Consider the following 18,471-nt stretch of genomic DNA (forward strand, 5'->3'; position numbering starts at 1 on the left):
ACAGGTCTTTTGGCATATAGGTCTACTTGTCATGGACATCTTGCTGCAGTTTGTCGAGATATGCATGTACCTGTGCTTGAATGGAGCCAACTTGCAGGCTGACCTGCCATGGTGCATCGATTATGTTTTGCTTTTTAACCAAAAATCTGTCTTCATGCTCTGATGTAGAGCAAAGGCGATCTCTTAGCAAACATCTGGAACCCATTCCATTGGTTTGAAACACTGCCCATAGCCTGCATACCACTCTGTGAGATTCCAAGCTCTTTGGCAATATCGATAATTCTGCAGCCTTTTTCAAACTTTCCATTAATTCTTCCCCGCATGATATCATATAGATGAGGTCTTTGAGACATTACAAGCATCCAAGTTTGCAACTTTATTCCTTCACAAAAAGGACTTCCTTCAAACACAATTCGCTTAGTGCAGCCTTTTGCTTTTTATCTTGTTGAGTGCTACCACATAACCCCTTTGCACGCAATTCAAAAATTTGAATGTGTACCCACTTTCTACTTGAAATCATCAGTTATACAAATTACTACAAGATAGTACCAGTGTACTATCTTGGGAACAGAAATAGTAAACTTTAGTAATTTTAAAATGTATGGTATATGTTGAACTGTACAATGGTTATTCTTGATGAAATAGATAACACATGAGAATGAAAGCAAAACCTGTAAGAAGCTACTTGGCATTGATGTAGATAATGATGTTAGTAGAGGTTTGATATAGTGGTGGAGATCAAGAGTTCTAGAGTAGGTGTCCTCCCTCGATGAGTCTTTTGGACTTTTTGGAAGTGTCATGAAATAATAATAATATATTAAGTGTTGGATGTTTTTTAACAATTAAAAAAAACATATGAGAAAAGTTATGGAAATGAAAGCATCTTCATAGTACAATCGAAAGAATGACTTTTTTTTTTAAGGTGAAGCTAGCCAGTCTTATATTGAGGGTGATAAGATTAATTTTCTCAGAAATTTGGACTCTTCCAACCTCCTTCCCCACTCATTAAAAACAGAAATCAGTTCTCATATTTGACAGACAGAGATAATCCTATTCTATCGTAGTAAAACTTATGTTTATAAAAAAAATTATAGTTTGTATTATCCCATGCCTGATAATGAAAGATACGACGAGAATTTTAATCAGATTACTCTACATTTCATCTGTCCATATATCTATGGTTTCTTAGTTTGGCACATCTGATTTAGTGTATAATAAATTGAAAAAAAAATGAATTGGTTGTGTTAATTTTTTAAAGTAATCTTATTTTTAATAGGTGCATGTGCATCTTCAAAGGAGAGTATTGACTGGATCCTGTCAAAGGAAGGCAATGGAAATGTGTGCATTCTGGTAATCGGTGGAGCTGCAGAAGCATTAGATGCTCATCCTGGAACTGTTTCTTTGACTTTAAACAAGAGAAAAGGCTTCATTAGGCTTGCTATTAAGCATGGGTATGAAGATTACTAAAAAAAAAAAAAAAAAACTTAAATGCAATTTATTTCATTACCATCCCCCCCCCCCCTCCGCATTGCTATTACACAAAAAAGTAACTTACTAACAAGAAAAAAAAAATAGTTACTTGAAAAATTGAAGGGAAAAAAAAAATCCATATCTTGTAGCATATTAGTGAAGAAATGGTTGAACTTACAGGTAAATAGAGATAGGGAAATTATCCCTCCTATAAGGTTTTAATATCATTACATCTGTGTTATGTACATAAAAACAAAGCACTCAACTCTAAATGCCACCAAGGTGTTGGGCAGGATTTAGAGTTGAGTGACCAAAATGGTGACCGATCTATGGAGTTCTCCCTAGATTGGAGGCTTTTGGGATATATAGATACAGAAGAAATTTTCCAGTACAAGATTGGATTATTTGCTGGAGAGAGGTGATGGGCAAAGTTGGATGGCCAGAGGCAGCCATGAGTTTTGTCAGCAAATGAGTTAATATTTATCTTGTTTGTTGTAATGCATTCCCAATGATGAACTTGTGAAATAGTTGAAATATTTTACTTATTTGGCAGTTTTTATAAAACAGGACAAATTTGATATCAAAATAGATAATAGAATGAGGCTGATATAATTAGTTGAATCAGTTCAGTCTTATATACTCAACTAAGAGCATACAAGACGGTGTTTAAACCAAATTTAACTTAAGAAGTGAGTTAGGCATATGAGTTGTTCATAGAATCGAGACCACAATAATAAAATTTGAGGAAAATCAAGAAAGTGAGAAAATGCCTTAATTGGCAAAGCCATGTTAAAAATGAAGATACTGTTGTTTCTCCTATAACATGTTCCTAAAAATTACCGTGTTATAGAATTTTACACAAGAAAAACAGGGCTTATGGAAAAATGGATTTGGGGCAGAACACTCAAAACCTATGCAATCTCATAAATTATACTGCCATCTTTAATTCCTATAAACAGTGCTACAGTAAATACTGTATTTCTTTAGGCCATGTTCTAATTGATTTACAGCACTGTTGTTTCTGCTAATCGACTTTCTTTTATTTTTGCAGCATGATGTTTACTCGTGTGGAATGCTGATATTAAACATTTATTGAGAGAAGTGCATAATCTTGGGAGAACATTGTGATACATACTTGTTATACTTCTTAGACTACATGTGAGTATGTAGTCTAAGAAGTTCAGATGTGTGTATGTTATATATTCTTCTGCAGGTCGCTATATTTAGCTGGGTGACTTTCTTTCACATTCACTTTGTGTTACTCAATAGCACAGAGTTTTTTTATGTTGAGCCCATAAACGAGGGGTTAGTTGATCAGTGTATAGTACATTAGTACCATATATGGGTAGTGGGCTGGAAAGGAGGAATTTGTTTACATTTGGTTTAAAAAATAGTATATTGTATTCCTTGGGAAACACATCAGTGGGAAGACTTTCACAATACAGCAATAGCAGATATGAAGGAGGAAAAGAGACCTGTTCTGTGGGTTTCAAGGTGTGCTGTGAAAGGATGTTGAGAAGCAGCTGCATGTGTTTCAACGGGATTAGTACTAAGTGAGGGAAATTATTGTTGCTATTTCAGATGAACATTTGCCATGGAAATACTTATAGAATACACATATTGCAGAAACCAAATGTCTGCAAAAGTGGGAGGAGTGAGTTGGTAAGAAATGGGTCATTAATTGCTCTCCTCTGTATTGAGTCAAGCATTTTGAGGGAGCTTCTAGGGACCCCCCCACTCCAAATGTGAGAACAGTATTCAATAGCCAGGTGGATTTGTGATATAAGGTTAACAGCTGTTCAGAGGTGAAGTAACATCTTGAGCAAAAGAGATCCTAGTTTTATAGGAGCTGAGGACTCAGTGGTTGTGATGTGTTTATGCAATGAGAGGCTTGATGTCAGGGTACTTCCAAGAAGAGAAATCTCATCTTGTCTGGAAATTTGGGTGTTGTCAAAAATAATACTTTGAGAAAATGGTTCTTTTTTGTGAGAAATAAGACAGAACTGGATTTTACCAACATTGAAATTGACCATCTGAACTCCATTGGGGATGGCTTGGAGATCAGAATTGAGGGCAATGATGGTTGATGTTCTGTAGGTCAAGATGAGCTGTGTAGAGTAAGGTTTATCAATTGAAAGGGAGGATTGCAGTGTGCTGTCATCTGCAAAGCTGTGTATTGGGTTGGAGGTCAACTGAGTAGGTCATTGATATATAGCAGGAAGAGAGTTGGTGAGAGAACACAGCCTTGTGGGACAAATCCTGGCATGAGAGGATAAGGAACCATCCACCATCACAGTGTGCATCAAGGCAGAAAGCTGGCCATCCAACTACAGAAGTTCTGAGACAGACTGAACAATGGAAGTTTGCTTAGTAAGCCTTTGTGCCAGACCCAGTCAAAAGCTTTGGAGATATCAAGTGCAACCACTTGAGATTCACCAAACTTCTCCATGGCATTTGTCCAGATATAGGTATAATATATACCTTGTATATATTATACCTATATTTTATACCTTGTATAAAATCATGTGAGCTAACATAATTTTGCATTTTGGTGATTTTATTCCCTTATTTATCTATCTCATATGAACAAATTTGCACATTACAAATACTCATTATAGGAGAAACAATGGTATTAGAAAGAAAATTTGCATTATGAGCTATTCAGGAATGTGTTAATCTAGGATAATGTGGTCACTTAAATAGAATGAATGGTGATGCAAAAATGGATATAAAAACAACAGGAAAAACACCTAGAAACTGATCAAGATCTAGAAGGGAAAAAAAGGTGTTATCATGTTGGAGATCTAACATAGGTTGCATAGATCAGTCAGGAAAAACGATAGAAAAGTAATAAAAATCATGATTATGTGGTTTATCATAGCATACCGTACATTCTTTGGCTTTACATATCCATAAATTATCAATTCTTGATATTTTCACTGTAGGATTACATAATTAAGTACTTAAAAAAGTACTTTTCCAACAGATTAGGCTGTTATTTTTCAAGCCTTCCTGTATCTCTTATGCAAAGAGACCCTAACTTATGTAAATTCGGACTTTACACAAATTATCTGGTGAAAGGACTGGAAAAAATTTTGAATTATAAAATTTTTACTTAATGTGACTACATTACTTTCATGTGGGCTATCTGCCTTGTTTCCACAAGGCAGATATCCCACACTACCTCGATTTGTTTACTATTTAACACAGATATGCTGTGAATTTGTATTCATACACTTTAATAAGTTTTAGTGTTTTCTGTGCTGTGGTAAAGTATAGTTATGACCGTAAAAAAGAGCAGAATAACATATTATTATGTGACTCCTTCAGGGAGTCCAAAGACTCATCGAGGGAGAGTGTGCCAACAGCATTGAACGATTTAACCCTTGTAACTACTAACCACGCTCAAACTTGCTTAACTTTTTGTGTGAGCCATTAGTAGCAGAGGCTCTACCAATCGACCAACTTTTGCTGGCAAAGAAACCGACCTGAAAATACTTCAGGCACAAACGTGAAACTTGACGTACCTGCTTGTTTGCTTACTTGGGAAAAAGGATTAAAACCAAGTTTATAAAATTTCTTGGTATCTTTATGTATATATATATATATATATATATATATATATACTGTATTATATTATTTTACATTCTTAATAATTTTTATTGAAATTAATTTCTGTGTATCGTCTGAGTGAAACTGACAGAAATAATCTTTTATAACGTTTGTTCTACTGTATACACACACACAGTTTGCAGAACATAACACTTACATAAGGATATATCCTTATATAGCTGATCAAAGACTAAAGAAAACAGTGTTCTGAGCAAAATTATTGGAGCAAATGGGGATTAATGGCGGAATGTTAAATATGAAGATGTTAGAAAGAGTGCCTAAACAGACATTTAACCACGCTACCGGCCAAGATGTCTATAGACGTCAAGGTTATCATGGGTGTGAAGTGCATATTAAAATTATAATACCATTGATATTACACTGAAATATATGATGGATATGAAGCATATGAGGATGCGTATTTGATCCATAATGGCTGGTAAGGTGATTAACATTCAGGTTTGCTAGGTTAACATTATCATTCCACCTAGAATTCAGTTTTCCTTTGGGTATATGATGGTAACTTGTTGAGGAACTCTCGATGCCAGACCTTTTTTTTCTAGACCCTTTCTCGATATCAGGTTTCGAGAAACTCGAAACCTGATATAGAGTTTCTGACCTCTATATCAGAAACCTTGGAGATGTCAAGTACAATGGAACAGTTTTCTCTAAACCTTTCCATGGAATGGGTCCAAAGGTGCATGACACAGGCCAGATCTCTTGTGGATCTAGAGTGGCAAAATCCATACTGGTGGCTATTAATTAAACAGCATTTCTCAAGGTGTTGAAGTTGATTGTTCATACCTGTTTCCATTACTTTAAACAAAACTGATGTGAGAACTGTGGATTGATAGCTTGATCGTAAACATTTATCATCTTTTTTTTTGAAACATTATATATGAGCTTCTGTTCACGCTTCTAACTGGCTCCCCTTTTCAAGCACCACTAACCAAGATGGACAAGATGCTGAAAATTAATGCTGTAAGCAGTGATCTAACATAGATTATGCATCTAACTACTTGTATTCCTGATAACCCTCTTCATTCTCTTTCAATACTCTTGATCATTTTTTTTAACCAATTCTCCTTCCAGATACACTGTAGAGGTCACCTCTCCTCTTGGTAATTCATATCACAGCCTTGTGCAAGTATCCTATCTCATAGAACACCTTCCAACCACCCCTGACCTTGTCCTTTGGCATTACAAAGGTGCCAAGTGGATGACCTAAATTTTTACTCCTCCATTCCTCTGATCAAAACATGTTTTCTGAGCAAATCACACAAATTATTCTTGCTGGCATTAAAAGGCCTTCACTTCCCATTCTACCCATTTCATCTGTTTCCCAAGTCCTGGTTCAGCAGAAAGTATACCAAAGCAGTTAAAGAAATAAATAGCTTACCATAGGTGACTTGCATCAAGAACCTATTCTGAAGTACTCAATAAATGCAAGCATTCATTACCAAATTTAAATCTCATTTTATAAAGCCAACAGCAGAAAACTTATCTCCTGTCCATATGGAAGCTGTGTCTTGTCTCTTAAGGCCATTAGATGCAACTTCTGCTTACGTGCACTTCCACTTCTCATATTCAGATGCCACTATTACAGCACCAAAAGATAATGCTAACCACATCAACATGTTTCCCCCAAATTAAGCTTAAAGACCAAGGCAAATCATCTCCTGCCATACTAGAATCGGAGCACTGTATGCCTGTGATTTTTTTTTTTTTTTTAAAAAAGACAGAAGAATACTAAATAACTTGGAAACTTAAGTTTCCTAGTCCCCCCCCAGTTCTAATCAAACATGTGTTCCAGAGTTAGCATCTGTTCTGTACCATCTCTATAATCTCTTTTACTTTGTACTTATCCCAGTGCTTGAAAGCAATATATTTAGCCTATTCAAAAAAAAAAAAAGGGGGGGGGGGTAGAAACATGCTCTCAAACTGCCAATTATGTGCCATCACCTCAATCCTTTTCAGAATAATGGAAAAAGTCAGCAATAGTCAACTTGTCCTAGAGACCACCAGTTAATCAGCAATCACCAATATGGATTCCTCCATTTAAGTGCACAGCTGACTTCTTAGCCTATATCACTTATCGCTTGACACCTGTCGTGGGAAAGTTCAGAGCAATATGGCTGCACTCAACATTTCCAGAGATTTTGAACGTGCCTGGTATCAAGGTCTGCTAAACAAATTGCCATCCTTTGATCTACCTGTCATACTCTGTAAAACTCTGAGTAGCAAGCTTTTTTTGGTAATTCACTGCATGTCATGGTGGATGGCACCTTCTCTTTGAGATTTGCTACCAATACAAGAGTGCCTTAGGGCTCTGTTTTATCACCAGTCCTCTTTCTCTTGCATATAATGACCTCTCAGTCACTCCTAATCCTATTCACAGCTTTGCTAATGCTAGTACTCTCCATTCATTCTACTCATTTGACAAACCATCCCATGCTTCAAGTTCATGGGATGTCTGATCACTGAACATAAACAATGACCTCACCTAACTCTTATACTTAGTAGTACACAAATCACTAGAGAACCTCAAATTTTGCTGCTTAGACTAACATTTACCTCCATCCTCTCCTGACAGATGCTCAGCATAAAAAAAAAAAAAAAAAAAAAAACTAGGCATTCTCTTCCATTAAAGATGTTGTTTTTCATCTACAGTAATATCTCACCTTATGACAATCTGCTCATACGACACTTCTTTGTCATCTATAGTCAGTTTATACACCATTTATACGATGCTGTATTCACTCACATGACAGTTTTAGCAACATGATGCTCCTGTGAAAATCAACTGATGAGTTGATTTCATGAATTGTTTGTTTACAACAGTGCTTGCTACATCTCTGTTTTGATGTTTCACTACGAATTATAAATGAATTAATAATTCACATGTGAATTAATGTTTAAAATTTTATTTTGTTATTGTTAATTGATAAAATTCAAAGTAAGGGTTCAGTTGCTTCTGCTATATATATATATATATATATATATATATATATATATATATAAAAACACCTCATAAACCTATTACATCACATACTAAAATTAAAATTATCAAATTTAGTGGCATTAGTTTATCAAATACTGAGCTTGGCCACAGTCTTATTGCCAAGATGGGAAAACTTTGTCGTAGATTGATGATCAAGCTGGTTGGCACATTCCCTTAAGCCAGTGTTTCTCAAAGTGTGGTATGCGGACCCCCGGGGGTCCGCGAAAGGTCTTCAGGGGGTCAGTGGCAATTTTTGGCTATGCATCATTAACGCATGGAATAAAATTTAAGTTTGAGATCGTAAAACGTTCCTATTGTATCACTGAATAAGGTACAGAGACATCTGCAGGCTGTGTAATATGTTTCTCAACAAACGGTGCAATTAGAGACAACGGCACTAACTAATGAATTGCATGACCCCTCCCACATAAAATACTGTATAGTAGACAATCAAAATCATATGGTGCACCGGCAACGTATGGTTTTGTTTGAGTGAACATGTTAAAACTAAGAAATATATAGTGAATGTGTTTCAGATATTATATAAGGAATTCGGTTGAAGAGAATTGGCATTTCAACTGAACTGTCGGCTTGCCTTTGTCAATTAGTAGCGCAATCTTTTGTTAATACCGCACCAATCATATGAACGTCTTCATAGCTACTTTATCCCTACTGGCCTACCATTGCTGTCTGTTTCGAGTTCTGCTTTCACTAGCCATTTTGTTGAAGGACTGTTCGTTAAATGCGGTAAAATTTTTTTTAGCTTTCAAATTCTTAAATATGGATCACTGGTTAAAGACTGGATTTTTAAAATGCGCAAAAGAGAGGAACATAGTAGATACAAGTAGCTGTCAGCAACAAGAAAATGTTGATATTGTATCTGGATCAAGTGAAATTGATAAGTGTGTGTCGTCTGACATCTCTAAAGAACCAACTAGGAAGATAATGAGAAAACTTCGTAAGTACTATATAAATTACTTGAAATGTGGATTTTCATGGACAGGAAATGAAGAGGAACCAATTCCATTATGTGTAATTTGTGGTGAAACTTTAAAAAACGAAAGCATGAAACCATGTCATTTAAATCGCATTTTGAATCGAAACATAATGAATGCAAGGACAAACCTGTCGAATTTTTTCAAAATAAACTAAAAAATTTAAAAGAATCTCAAAAAGTGATGTCGATTGTGTCAGGAGTTGAAAACATGAAGGCTTTAGAAGCTTTATATCGTGTGTCGCTATTAATAGCAAAAAGTGGTGCAGCGGAAACAATTGGTGAAACTTTGGTCAAGCCTGCAGCAAAAATAATAGCGGAAATTATCATCAGAGATAATGCAAAAAGATCTTTTGATTGGATTTGCCTTTCAAATAGTACCGTTCATCGAAGAATCACTGAAATGGCTGAAAATATAAAACAAACATTGTTATCCGATATACGTAAGAGTCGTTATTATGCGTTGCAGGTAGATGAATCCACCGACATTACAAATTTTGCAAATCTTCTAGTGTTCGTTAGGTACGAAAAAAATCAAAAAATTCATGACGACCTTTTATATTGCCAACCCTTGCCAGAACATACAACAGGAGAAGAAATATTGAACAGTATAAATACGCATCAAAACAAGCTTGATTGGAAAAGTTGTGTTGGAATAAGCAGACGGAGCGAAATTCATGTTCGGATCTAAAAAAGGGCTTGTTTGAAGGATTCAAGCTGTTGCACCAAATGCAAAGTTGACACACTGCTGCATACACAGGGAGGCTTTGGCTACACTTATGATGTCTATGGACCTAAGAAAAGTTCTTGATGAAGTTATAAAAATCATAAATTATATTAAAGGCCGTCCTCAACTTTCTCTCAACTTTGCAAAGAAACGGGAAGCAACTATACACAACTTCTTTTCCATACCGATGTTCGTTGGCTTTCTCGTGGAAAAGTCCTTACTTGTTTATTTGAACTTCGGAATGAACTAAAAGTTTTTCTTGATGAAAAGTTTGAATTGAAAAAGCATTTACATAATTGGAGATGGCTCAGTCAATTAGCATACCTGGCAGATATATTTACTGTATTAAATAGTCTTAATTTATCTTTACAACGTAAGGAAATTTCTATATTTCATGTCCAAGATAAAGTGAATGCCACGTTGGCAAAAATGAAGTTATGGCAAAAGCGGGTTGGTAATGGAGAATTTGACGCGTTTCCATCGCTTCATGAATTGCTTGCAAGTTCAAATGAATAAATTGATGATGTGAAAATTACTATCATTCAGCATTTAAAAAGCTTACAAATGAATCTAGAAAAGTAATTTCCCTGAATTGGACATTAATATTGAGTGGATAAGATACCCTTTCAATAAAAACAAATTTATGCCAAAGGATCTATCATCAATAGAAGAACAACTTTTAGAACTAGCTTCTGATGGTTTCCTAAAAAATAAATACAGCGAGAATATGTTATCATTTTGCCTACAAATACAGAATGAATTTCTTGAATTAACAGATAAAGCTCTAAGGTTAATTTTTCCATTTCCAAGTTCATATCTGTGCGAAGTTGGATTTTTAGCCCTTGTAGATATTAAGACGAAGAAGAGGAATCGCATTATAGATGTCGAACCGCACCTGAGATTGAAATTAACAACTATGGAGCCAAATTTTGCTGAAATTTTATCTCACCATAAGCAATTTCACTCCTCTCATTGATGATAAATTATTTCAAGTAAGTAAAACTCTATAGTATCTTTATAAAGCTTGTTTTATTAAAAATAAATCATATTTTTTGTTTACATGAACATATAAATTCAAATAAAATAGATATTTAATATTTTAAATTAATTTAAATTAATAATCACTGCCTTAAGCCATGCTATTCAGAATAACGTTTTCATTTGCGAAAATTGTGCTAAATTTTTCGTTGCATATCTGCTTTAAATAAAGCTTTATTGACGTCATTTCACACATATGACTGCTTAAAAATGTTATGCCATTGCATGCATCTATGAATGAAAAAATAAAAAATTCGCTATATAACAAAATTCGTTTTATGACAGTGGTCTGGAACCTAGTATGTTGTATGACCAGGGTACGCTTGTACATACAAATCCCAGCAACCTTAGAATACTGCTCACATGTTTGGAGTGGTGCACTTAAAATCTCCTTAAAAATTCTCATGCTGTTCCAAATAGAGCAGTTGAGTTAAATATCGATGATACTCCTCCTCTCTCTCTCTCTCTCTCTCTCTGACTCAATGTCACGATGTCTGTTCTGCAGGTACTTCCTTGGTTGTTCAACTGAATTGGCAATCATGATTCTTCCATTTTCTGTTGAGCCTGTTAAAACAACAGCAGCAGTTGCCTAGCATCTATTTTCAGTGCAACTGAACCTGCTTCTCATCTTCCTGTTTTATTCCATCTACCACTGTCATCTGAAGCTGCCTTCCTCATGAAGTATTCTCTAACTACAACCTGCAATGAAAGATATCAGTAAACTTCTTTCTCAGTCCTCACCTGCCCCACCCACACACACAGCACTGATATCTATAGTTTCTTCAACCTCTTCTATGGAATCAATAAAAATAAAAACTCTTCCCAAAGCCATGGAATGGCTTTGGGAAGAGTTTTTATTTTTATTTTTGGCTAACTTTTCAAATACAGTTACCATTACTCCCAACTTACTAACTAGTCTATAATTTGCTCTCTCACCCTTGGAGCCACCTTTTATGCATTGGGATTATTTTACCCTCCTTCCCTTGATACTTTGAGACATTACCAGAGCCGAGATTTAAGGTAAACAGCATATGCAATGTGAATTCCTTTGTAATTTCTCATAATATATGAGCTGATATCCCATCTAATCCCATGATATATTTGCATTAAGATTCTGCAATATCTTAAGTGTTTTCAAATCACCTACCTCTGTTTTCACATCAATTCCTGGCACATTTTTCAAAGCAATATCCTCACTCAGATGGTAGACTTTTGCACAATACTCACTCAGTACCTTAACTATTTGTCTGCTTTTGTCACCTTGTCTTCACTCATTAAGGTAATCTTTCTATAGTCATTCTTCCTTTTACTCTCCACCTAGTGAGAAAACTTGGAATTTCCTTTAGCCTGCTCAGCTAATTTCTTTTTATACTCTGATTTTGCATTCCTTATTTAGGCTAGATCGCTTTTTTCCTTATACACCCTCTGTCCAAAAAGAAACTGAACTTTTGAGAAAATAAAACACGGGCCAATTATAATTATTCAAATCATTTATTTCAATCAATATACTCTCCCTCAGCTTCGACACATCGTTTGGCACTGTCAATTAATTCGTTAAATGAGTTTTTTATATAGGTTTTTGGGATACTGTTGAGGGTTGTGGTTACTGCCACTTGAACGTTTTCAATGGTGTCGTATCGCTTTCCTTTCATCAACAAATGAAGTCGTGGGAAGAGAAAGAAGTCACATGGTGCTAAATCAGGTGAATACGCCGAGTGATCCAACACACAAACTTGGTTTTTGCTCTAAAACTGTCTCACAATGTTCGAACGATGAGATGGTGCATTATCATGCAAAAGTGACCAGCTGCCTGCATCACGATATTCTTGCTATCAATTGCTTCAAAACTTCGAGATAAAACTCACCATTAACCGTTTAGCCACGCAGAATGAATTCTTTGTGGATAATGCTCTAGGAATTGTAGAAACAAATCAGCATTGTCTTTACTTTTCACTTCTCCAAGCAACTTTTTTTTGGATGCCCCCTCTTCTGGTAATCTCCACTCAGCACTTTGTTTTGGGCTCATACTCAAAACACCACGTTTCGTCACCAGTATGATCATTTCAAGGAAGTTTGAGTCCTTAGGAGTGATTTTAATGAGGTTCTTGCAGTGTTCAATTCGATACATTTTTTGGTCGTTGGTCAACTTGTGGGGAACAAATCGCGAATTCAATTTACGAAGGCCCAAACTCTAGGTCAACATGTTGTGCACAGTTGATTTTGGAATCCCCAATTCATCTTCAATCAATCTCATGGACGATTTAGGGTTTTCGTTGATGAAATCATGAACTTTTTAGATGTTAACTTCACTCAGTCCAGGTTTTGGATGGCCTGGCTTTTCGTTGTCCTCAAGTGTCTCACGACCACTTTGAAATCGCTTAAACTACTCATAAACTTGAGTACGGGATAAGCATTCATCACCGTATGCTTTTTGAAGCATTTGATGTGTTTCGCTGAAACTTTTACCAAGTTTAACACAAAAGTCAATCATTGCTCTCTGTTTGAAACTCATTTTCCGATCGTTCGTCAAAACGCACTGTCACTCTTGCCACTATAACTCTGCTCCTAATGAAACATAAACAGTTGACAACACTAATGAAGGTTTCTGCTTTCGACAACAAAAAGATACAACAGATGGCGGCATTAGTTTCTTCTATTTTCAAAAAGTTCAGGTTCTTTTTGGACAGGATGTATAACACACTGCAGTTTTTTTTTTTTCTCTCCCTCCTTAATAATGCTACTCATCCATGGAACTCCTACCTAACTTATCCTTGATTTATCCTTACCTTGGGATAGTATACAGTCTGTTGCTTCTTTCGGATATTTCCCCCCTCCCCAATCATCTCCAATTCATGCACGATAACATCCTGTAAAATCTCACGTGATTAACATTGTATCATGTTCACTTTTACAGTTAACTAGAATGGAAGATATGTAATTGTCATTGTTTGTAAAGTACTAAATTTCTTGTATGTAATAACTTCATGAAAAATATCTTGTATTATTCAAACTTGTGTCGCATGATTTGTGACATCAGCTTATCCCAATGTTAATGTGTCTCTAAGATAGGAATCTTGAGAGACACACATTCATACTACATGCTATAAAAGCTCTTGCATCAGAAAGGAGAGCGTCTTGGGGCTTTTGGTCCCTTTCCTGGGATCACAGCCATGTAAGGTCTACTGTCAGTCACCAGAGCATATCGCACGAGGAGATCAGCACGTCAGCACTGAGAGATCGGCTAAGAAAGCAATTGTCGAATGGCTGAGGTGCTACATTGCTCATGAATAGAATTCAGAGAATAAAGAAAGTGGCAGGAAAGAAAGAACAGGCATACAGCCAGAAGAAAAGGAGCATTATTGCATAGATAAAGAAATCAAATAAAGACTGTCCAGAATGAAGTATATGGAATTCAGCTCATCGTAAGTACTTAGGAATATGTAAATACTTCTGGACGGTTCACATAATGTGTCCTCGTTCCATATTCAGTTGTGTTAATGTAAATATTCATGATATATTTGAATAAGTATCTATTATAAGAGTAAGCAAACTGTTGTATGTAGTGAACATAAGTTAATGTAGAAATGAGTCCAAATTTAGTGTGTTTGATAGTTTAATGAGTAAGAATAACTAGTAAGTTGTACTAAATTATATATGTATGTAATGAGATAGAAATGTCAGGAATATAAGAGAACTATGTTCAAGATATATTCAGATGGAATTGTCCTTGATGGGTAATTTCTTTGTATCCATGCTCATATATAGATTAAACATTGTAAATAGATTTCTTGGCTTAATTAAATTAGTTTGTGAAATAACACATTGGGGCTTATTTGTCAATGCACTAATCCCAAAAACTACGAACCTGCATGTATCTGACAAATGAGGGCAAGGTATTTATAATATAATGAGTTTAAGCCAAGACTGAAACAAAATTAATGGTTAGAAGTAAAGGAGAATAATATCTACATTGTCTTTGTTTATAATTTCACGCTCAAGGGATAATTTAACTGGTGCAGTCTATAATCAGATAAATTTGTTAAATTACAGAGCGTGAATGATAGTAAGAAAGCCAAGGCATAAAGTCGAAGTAATACTACAAAAAAAACAACTAATAAAGTAGATATAACAATCCTTCCATTGTAGATTCATATGCCATAATGCTGCTTCAAACTGCTTAAGCATGCTGTAATCACCTTCCCTGTAGTACCACATCTACTTAACTGAAAATTCCACATTTGGGTAACTACCAAGTCAAGGTTACATGATCACTCTCCCCATCTGGTAGCATTGTGACTATCTTGGTTATAGTACTCTCAGACTCTGAGTGCTCTCCATCATAATCTGTTTGAAGTAATTATTCCTTAGCAGGTTAATAAATTCCATTTCCTTCCAACTGTTTCCTCTTTCCAGTCGGTTCCCATATTTTAATTCCTACACCTGTCCTGATTTGCTGATGCATGTTTTTCACATTATCTATTATAAGCACTGCCCTATAGCAGCAACCATTGTGTATTTTTTCCTGTTGGCTTCAATCTCACACGAAATTTCTTCAACCAAACTGCCATCAACATCATTGTACCTCATTTCATGTTTTATGTAATTCAAATAATGCATCATTTAAACATCCTTTCAAAGATTCCCTTGCACTTCTGATATCCATCTCATTCAGACTGATATCAAAAACAGCATTCTCCTGAATCTGTCAATTTCCAGCTCACAAGTTCAGTATATAACCCTGTCCTAATTGGAACAGCCATATACTTTCCAGGTCAGTATAGTATAAGCATGTTCACTAGGTCTAACATTTTGTGGCCTCAGGTTTCTTCTTTTGCAGGCTGCCTGAGAAAATTGTTTTGTAGCAGCTTAATACATTTCTCTTCATTTTTATGACTTTTTTCTGCTATGAAATGCACCTGTCAAATCATCACCAGGGTGATTTGGAAGTGCATTTCATCATCTCCAGCAACTGAAACATGTCTGTATTAATACCCCACCCTGTTGGCCTCCACTTCATACCAGATGGCTTCAAACTCACTGCTACATGGGATATTGTTTTCATAAGTTTTTACCATAGCCAGACTGATATTAATAGTACTTTTTATTTCTTCTGTACTTCCTAAAAATGTTATACCCTTTGTATTTAATTCCAGTTGCTACATCTAATTACTCAGAGAGCTGGATTTTGCTAATTCGAACAATCATATTTCACAACATATTCACGAAGTCAACAAGCTCAATCCTTTGGTCATGATGTTTTCTGGCATTTGTGTATAGACATGACAAGTTATCTCCTGTATACTTCAGTCTGTTTGACTCAGTTGGTCAGCTTTCTTTTCTATCCTCTTGTGCTCACTCTCTCTCAAAAAGTTCAGACCTAAAGCATACAGGTCCACTCTTCACCAGATTCATAACCATGCTCTTTTGACATTGATATCATTATCTTATTTACATATCTTAGCACATGCATGTTCTCACCATTCCCATCTTTACCTTTCAGTCTCATCCCAGTAAATAATTTCACTAAGCTTCTGATGCTAAATTCATTCAAGTACAGGCCATCCCTCTTATGCACGTTTTTTCTGCTATGAACTCACTCCATACATCCTAAAAACACATCCATTTCTTTTTCACACATACTGTACATTACTTGCTATCATAGACCAACTCTCTGTCTCTTTTCTTTCTCTCTTCCAGCAATTCTTTTATATATGCTGTTATACAGACTACCGTCTTTTTTGTCTGTTTCTTGATTGCATATGTCACATCGTTAATTTTTGCTTCTGGGAAGCATGAAGTCATGACTCTGTCAAACACAAATTTGAATGAATCACTGTATTAACTTTCACGCTATCCTGCCTCTTATTGTTCTGCTTAATTTTCCTATCCTGATTTTTAAAAATGTTTCTCGACTTTTTCTAACTCCCTGGCTGATTGTCTAATTTGTTTTGATGGAAATTTCATGTCAAATTATCTTCATTATTAATTTCTATGGCTATTTTGCCTATTTTTCTTAAGGAGTACTCCTTGTATAATGTCATTAGCTTTTTTTACTCAATTCATTTAAGGCATTATTGATATTTTAGAGACAGATATACGAGAAAATATGGAAGGAATAAATTTGGACATATCTTTGTAGGATCTTCGAGGTTGTCTTCTTTTGGAGCAATGTTAGACATATAATAACACATTTATATAACTGCAAAAATATGACTGAAAGGAAGGGGGTGGAGTGGAGATGTAGAGATTGAAAAATGTGGGAGCTAGAAATGCAGACAAACCAAGGTATGGGAATTAAAAACTGAGTTTCCAAGGATGGACTATAAATTCTTTGGGAAAAAGGAGGAAGATAGAATATTTTTAGGGAAAAGAGAAAGATGGAATATAATGAATCAAGATTAGAGGTGTGTGGGAGCAACGGGGTGCGAGCTGTTTCGACTAAGTGTCGTCTTCAGAGCTTGTGGGAAAAGTGGAGGCTATGTCATGTTGGCTTGGTGTTTTTTGCCTTGGGTTTATCTGTGTTTTTTCCATTGGTTGGAATCTTGACCTAATTTTCATGTTGTGGAGCTTCCAACTCGAGATTATATGGGGACAATGAACGTTTATGGAGTTTTTGTCATATTTTATGGCTATCGTTTCCGATATCCTTAGCATAGTTTCGTTTTTCTGTATGTCTTCTACTATTATGGCTTTGTCAATTTGTTTCTATATAAGAGCATGGGCTGCAATTTCTGTTTTCCCAGTGTTTTGTTTTTTGTTACTCTTTTGGTTATTGCATTTCTTATTGATTAAATGTTCTGGGATTGGTATATTGTCATGAAAGTGTTCCTGTAGTCCTGCCCATAAAGATCTGATTGTGGAACCTGTGTAGGTGACATTACAGTTGTATTGGCAAGGAAATTTGTATGTGTGAGATTTAGTAGGTTTTAGGAGTGTTGCCAGTTTCTGGTTTGAGGTGATCAAAATAGGCAAAATAGCCATAAAAATTAATAATAATTTAGAGGAGTAGCATGGAAAATTTTCCAGAAATAATATTTATATTTATTATATTATGATATTTATCTTTATTATAATTTTTCATTATAATTTTTTATAATTGTGATCTTAGAGAATACAGAGAAAAACAAAGTAAAGCACTGTGTAAAACTAGCTAGACAAAAGTCATGGGAAGACTTTTATGAAATAGGAAATAAATATCAGGAAGGAGGCAAAATATTTTGGAGGCTATTGAAAAAGCTTAGAAATGGAGGAAAGCATACTTTTTAAAGTAATCAGAGATGATAAAGATGACATAAAAACTGAAGATAAAGATATTCTAAATGAGTCCGCGTAGTTAGTGGGCTTTGCGTTTTGCAACCATATGACTGGGAAAGGAGTGTTCCAGGTTCAATTCCCGTCAAAGACATGAGGAATTTGAGAATCTTCTTCAGCCATAGCCAAGTTAGCCGGTCTTGAGTGCGGGCAGTAGGGTTTTTTCTGCCAGTTTATCTGGCATTTTTCATCCCACAAGCAGGCAAACTGGCCCCGTGAACATATGCCACTACAGCCAAAATTATTCCTCCCCCCTCCCCCCCCAGCGGTAGGCTAGGCGACAGGTCGGTTGGGAGTGGTACTAACAAGAAGTTGCAT

At 35.6% G+C, this 18,471-nt stretch overlaps 1 protein-coding gene across 1 annotated transcript in view; it reads left to right on the top strand.

Annotated features, from left to right (window-relative positions):
- LOC150109433 (2-acylglycerol O-acyltransferase 2-like) overlaps window positions 1-18,471 on the top strand; it is a 51,863-nt gene that overhangs the window by 16,130 nt on the left and 17,262 nt on the right. Inside the window, exon 3 of the mRNA XM_090413149.1 lies at window positions 1,277-1,451. Coding sequence (XP_090269275.1) covers window positions 1,277-1,451 — 175 coding nt within the window. The remainder of the gene's footprint in view (window positions 1-1,276; window positions 1,452-18,471) is intronic.

The sequence above is a fragment of the Typopeltis vanoorti genome, chromosome 2 (assembly GCF_054136105.1).
Source record: "Typopeltis vanoorti isolate ZY-2024b chromosome 2, IOZ_Tvanoo_1.0, whole genome shotgun sequence".
NCBI classification, from domain to species: domain Eukaryota; kingdom Metazoa; phylum Arthropoda; class Arachnida; order Uropygi; family Thelyphonidae; genus Typopeltis; species Typopeltis vanoorti.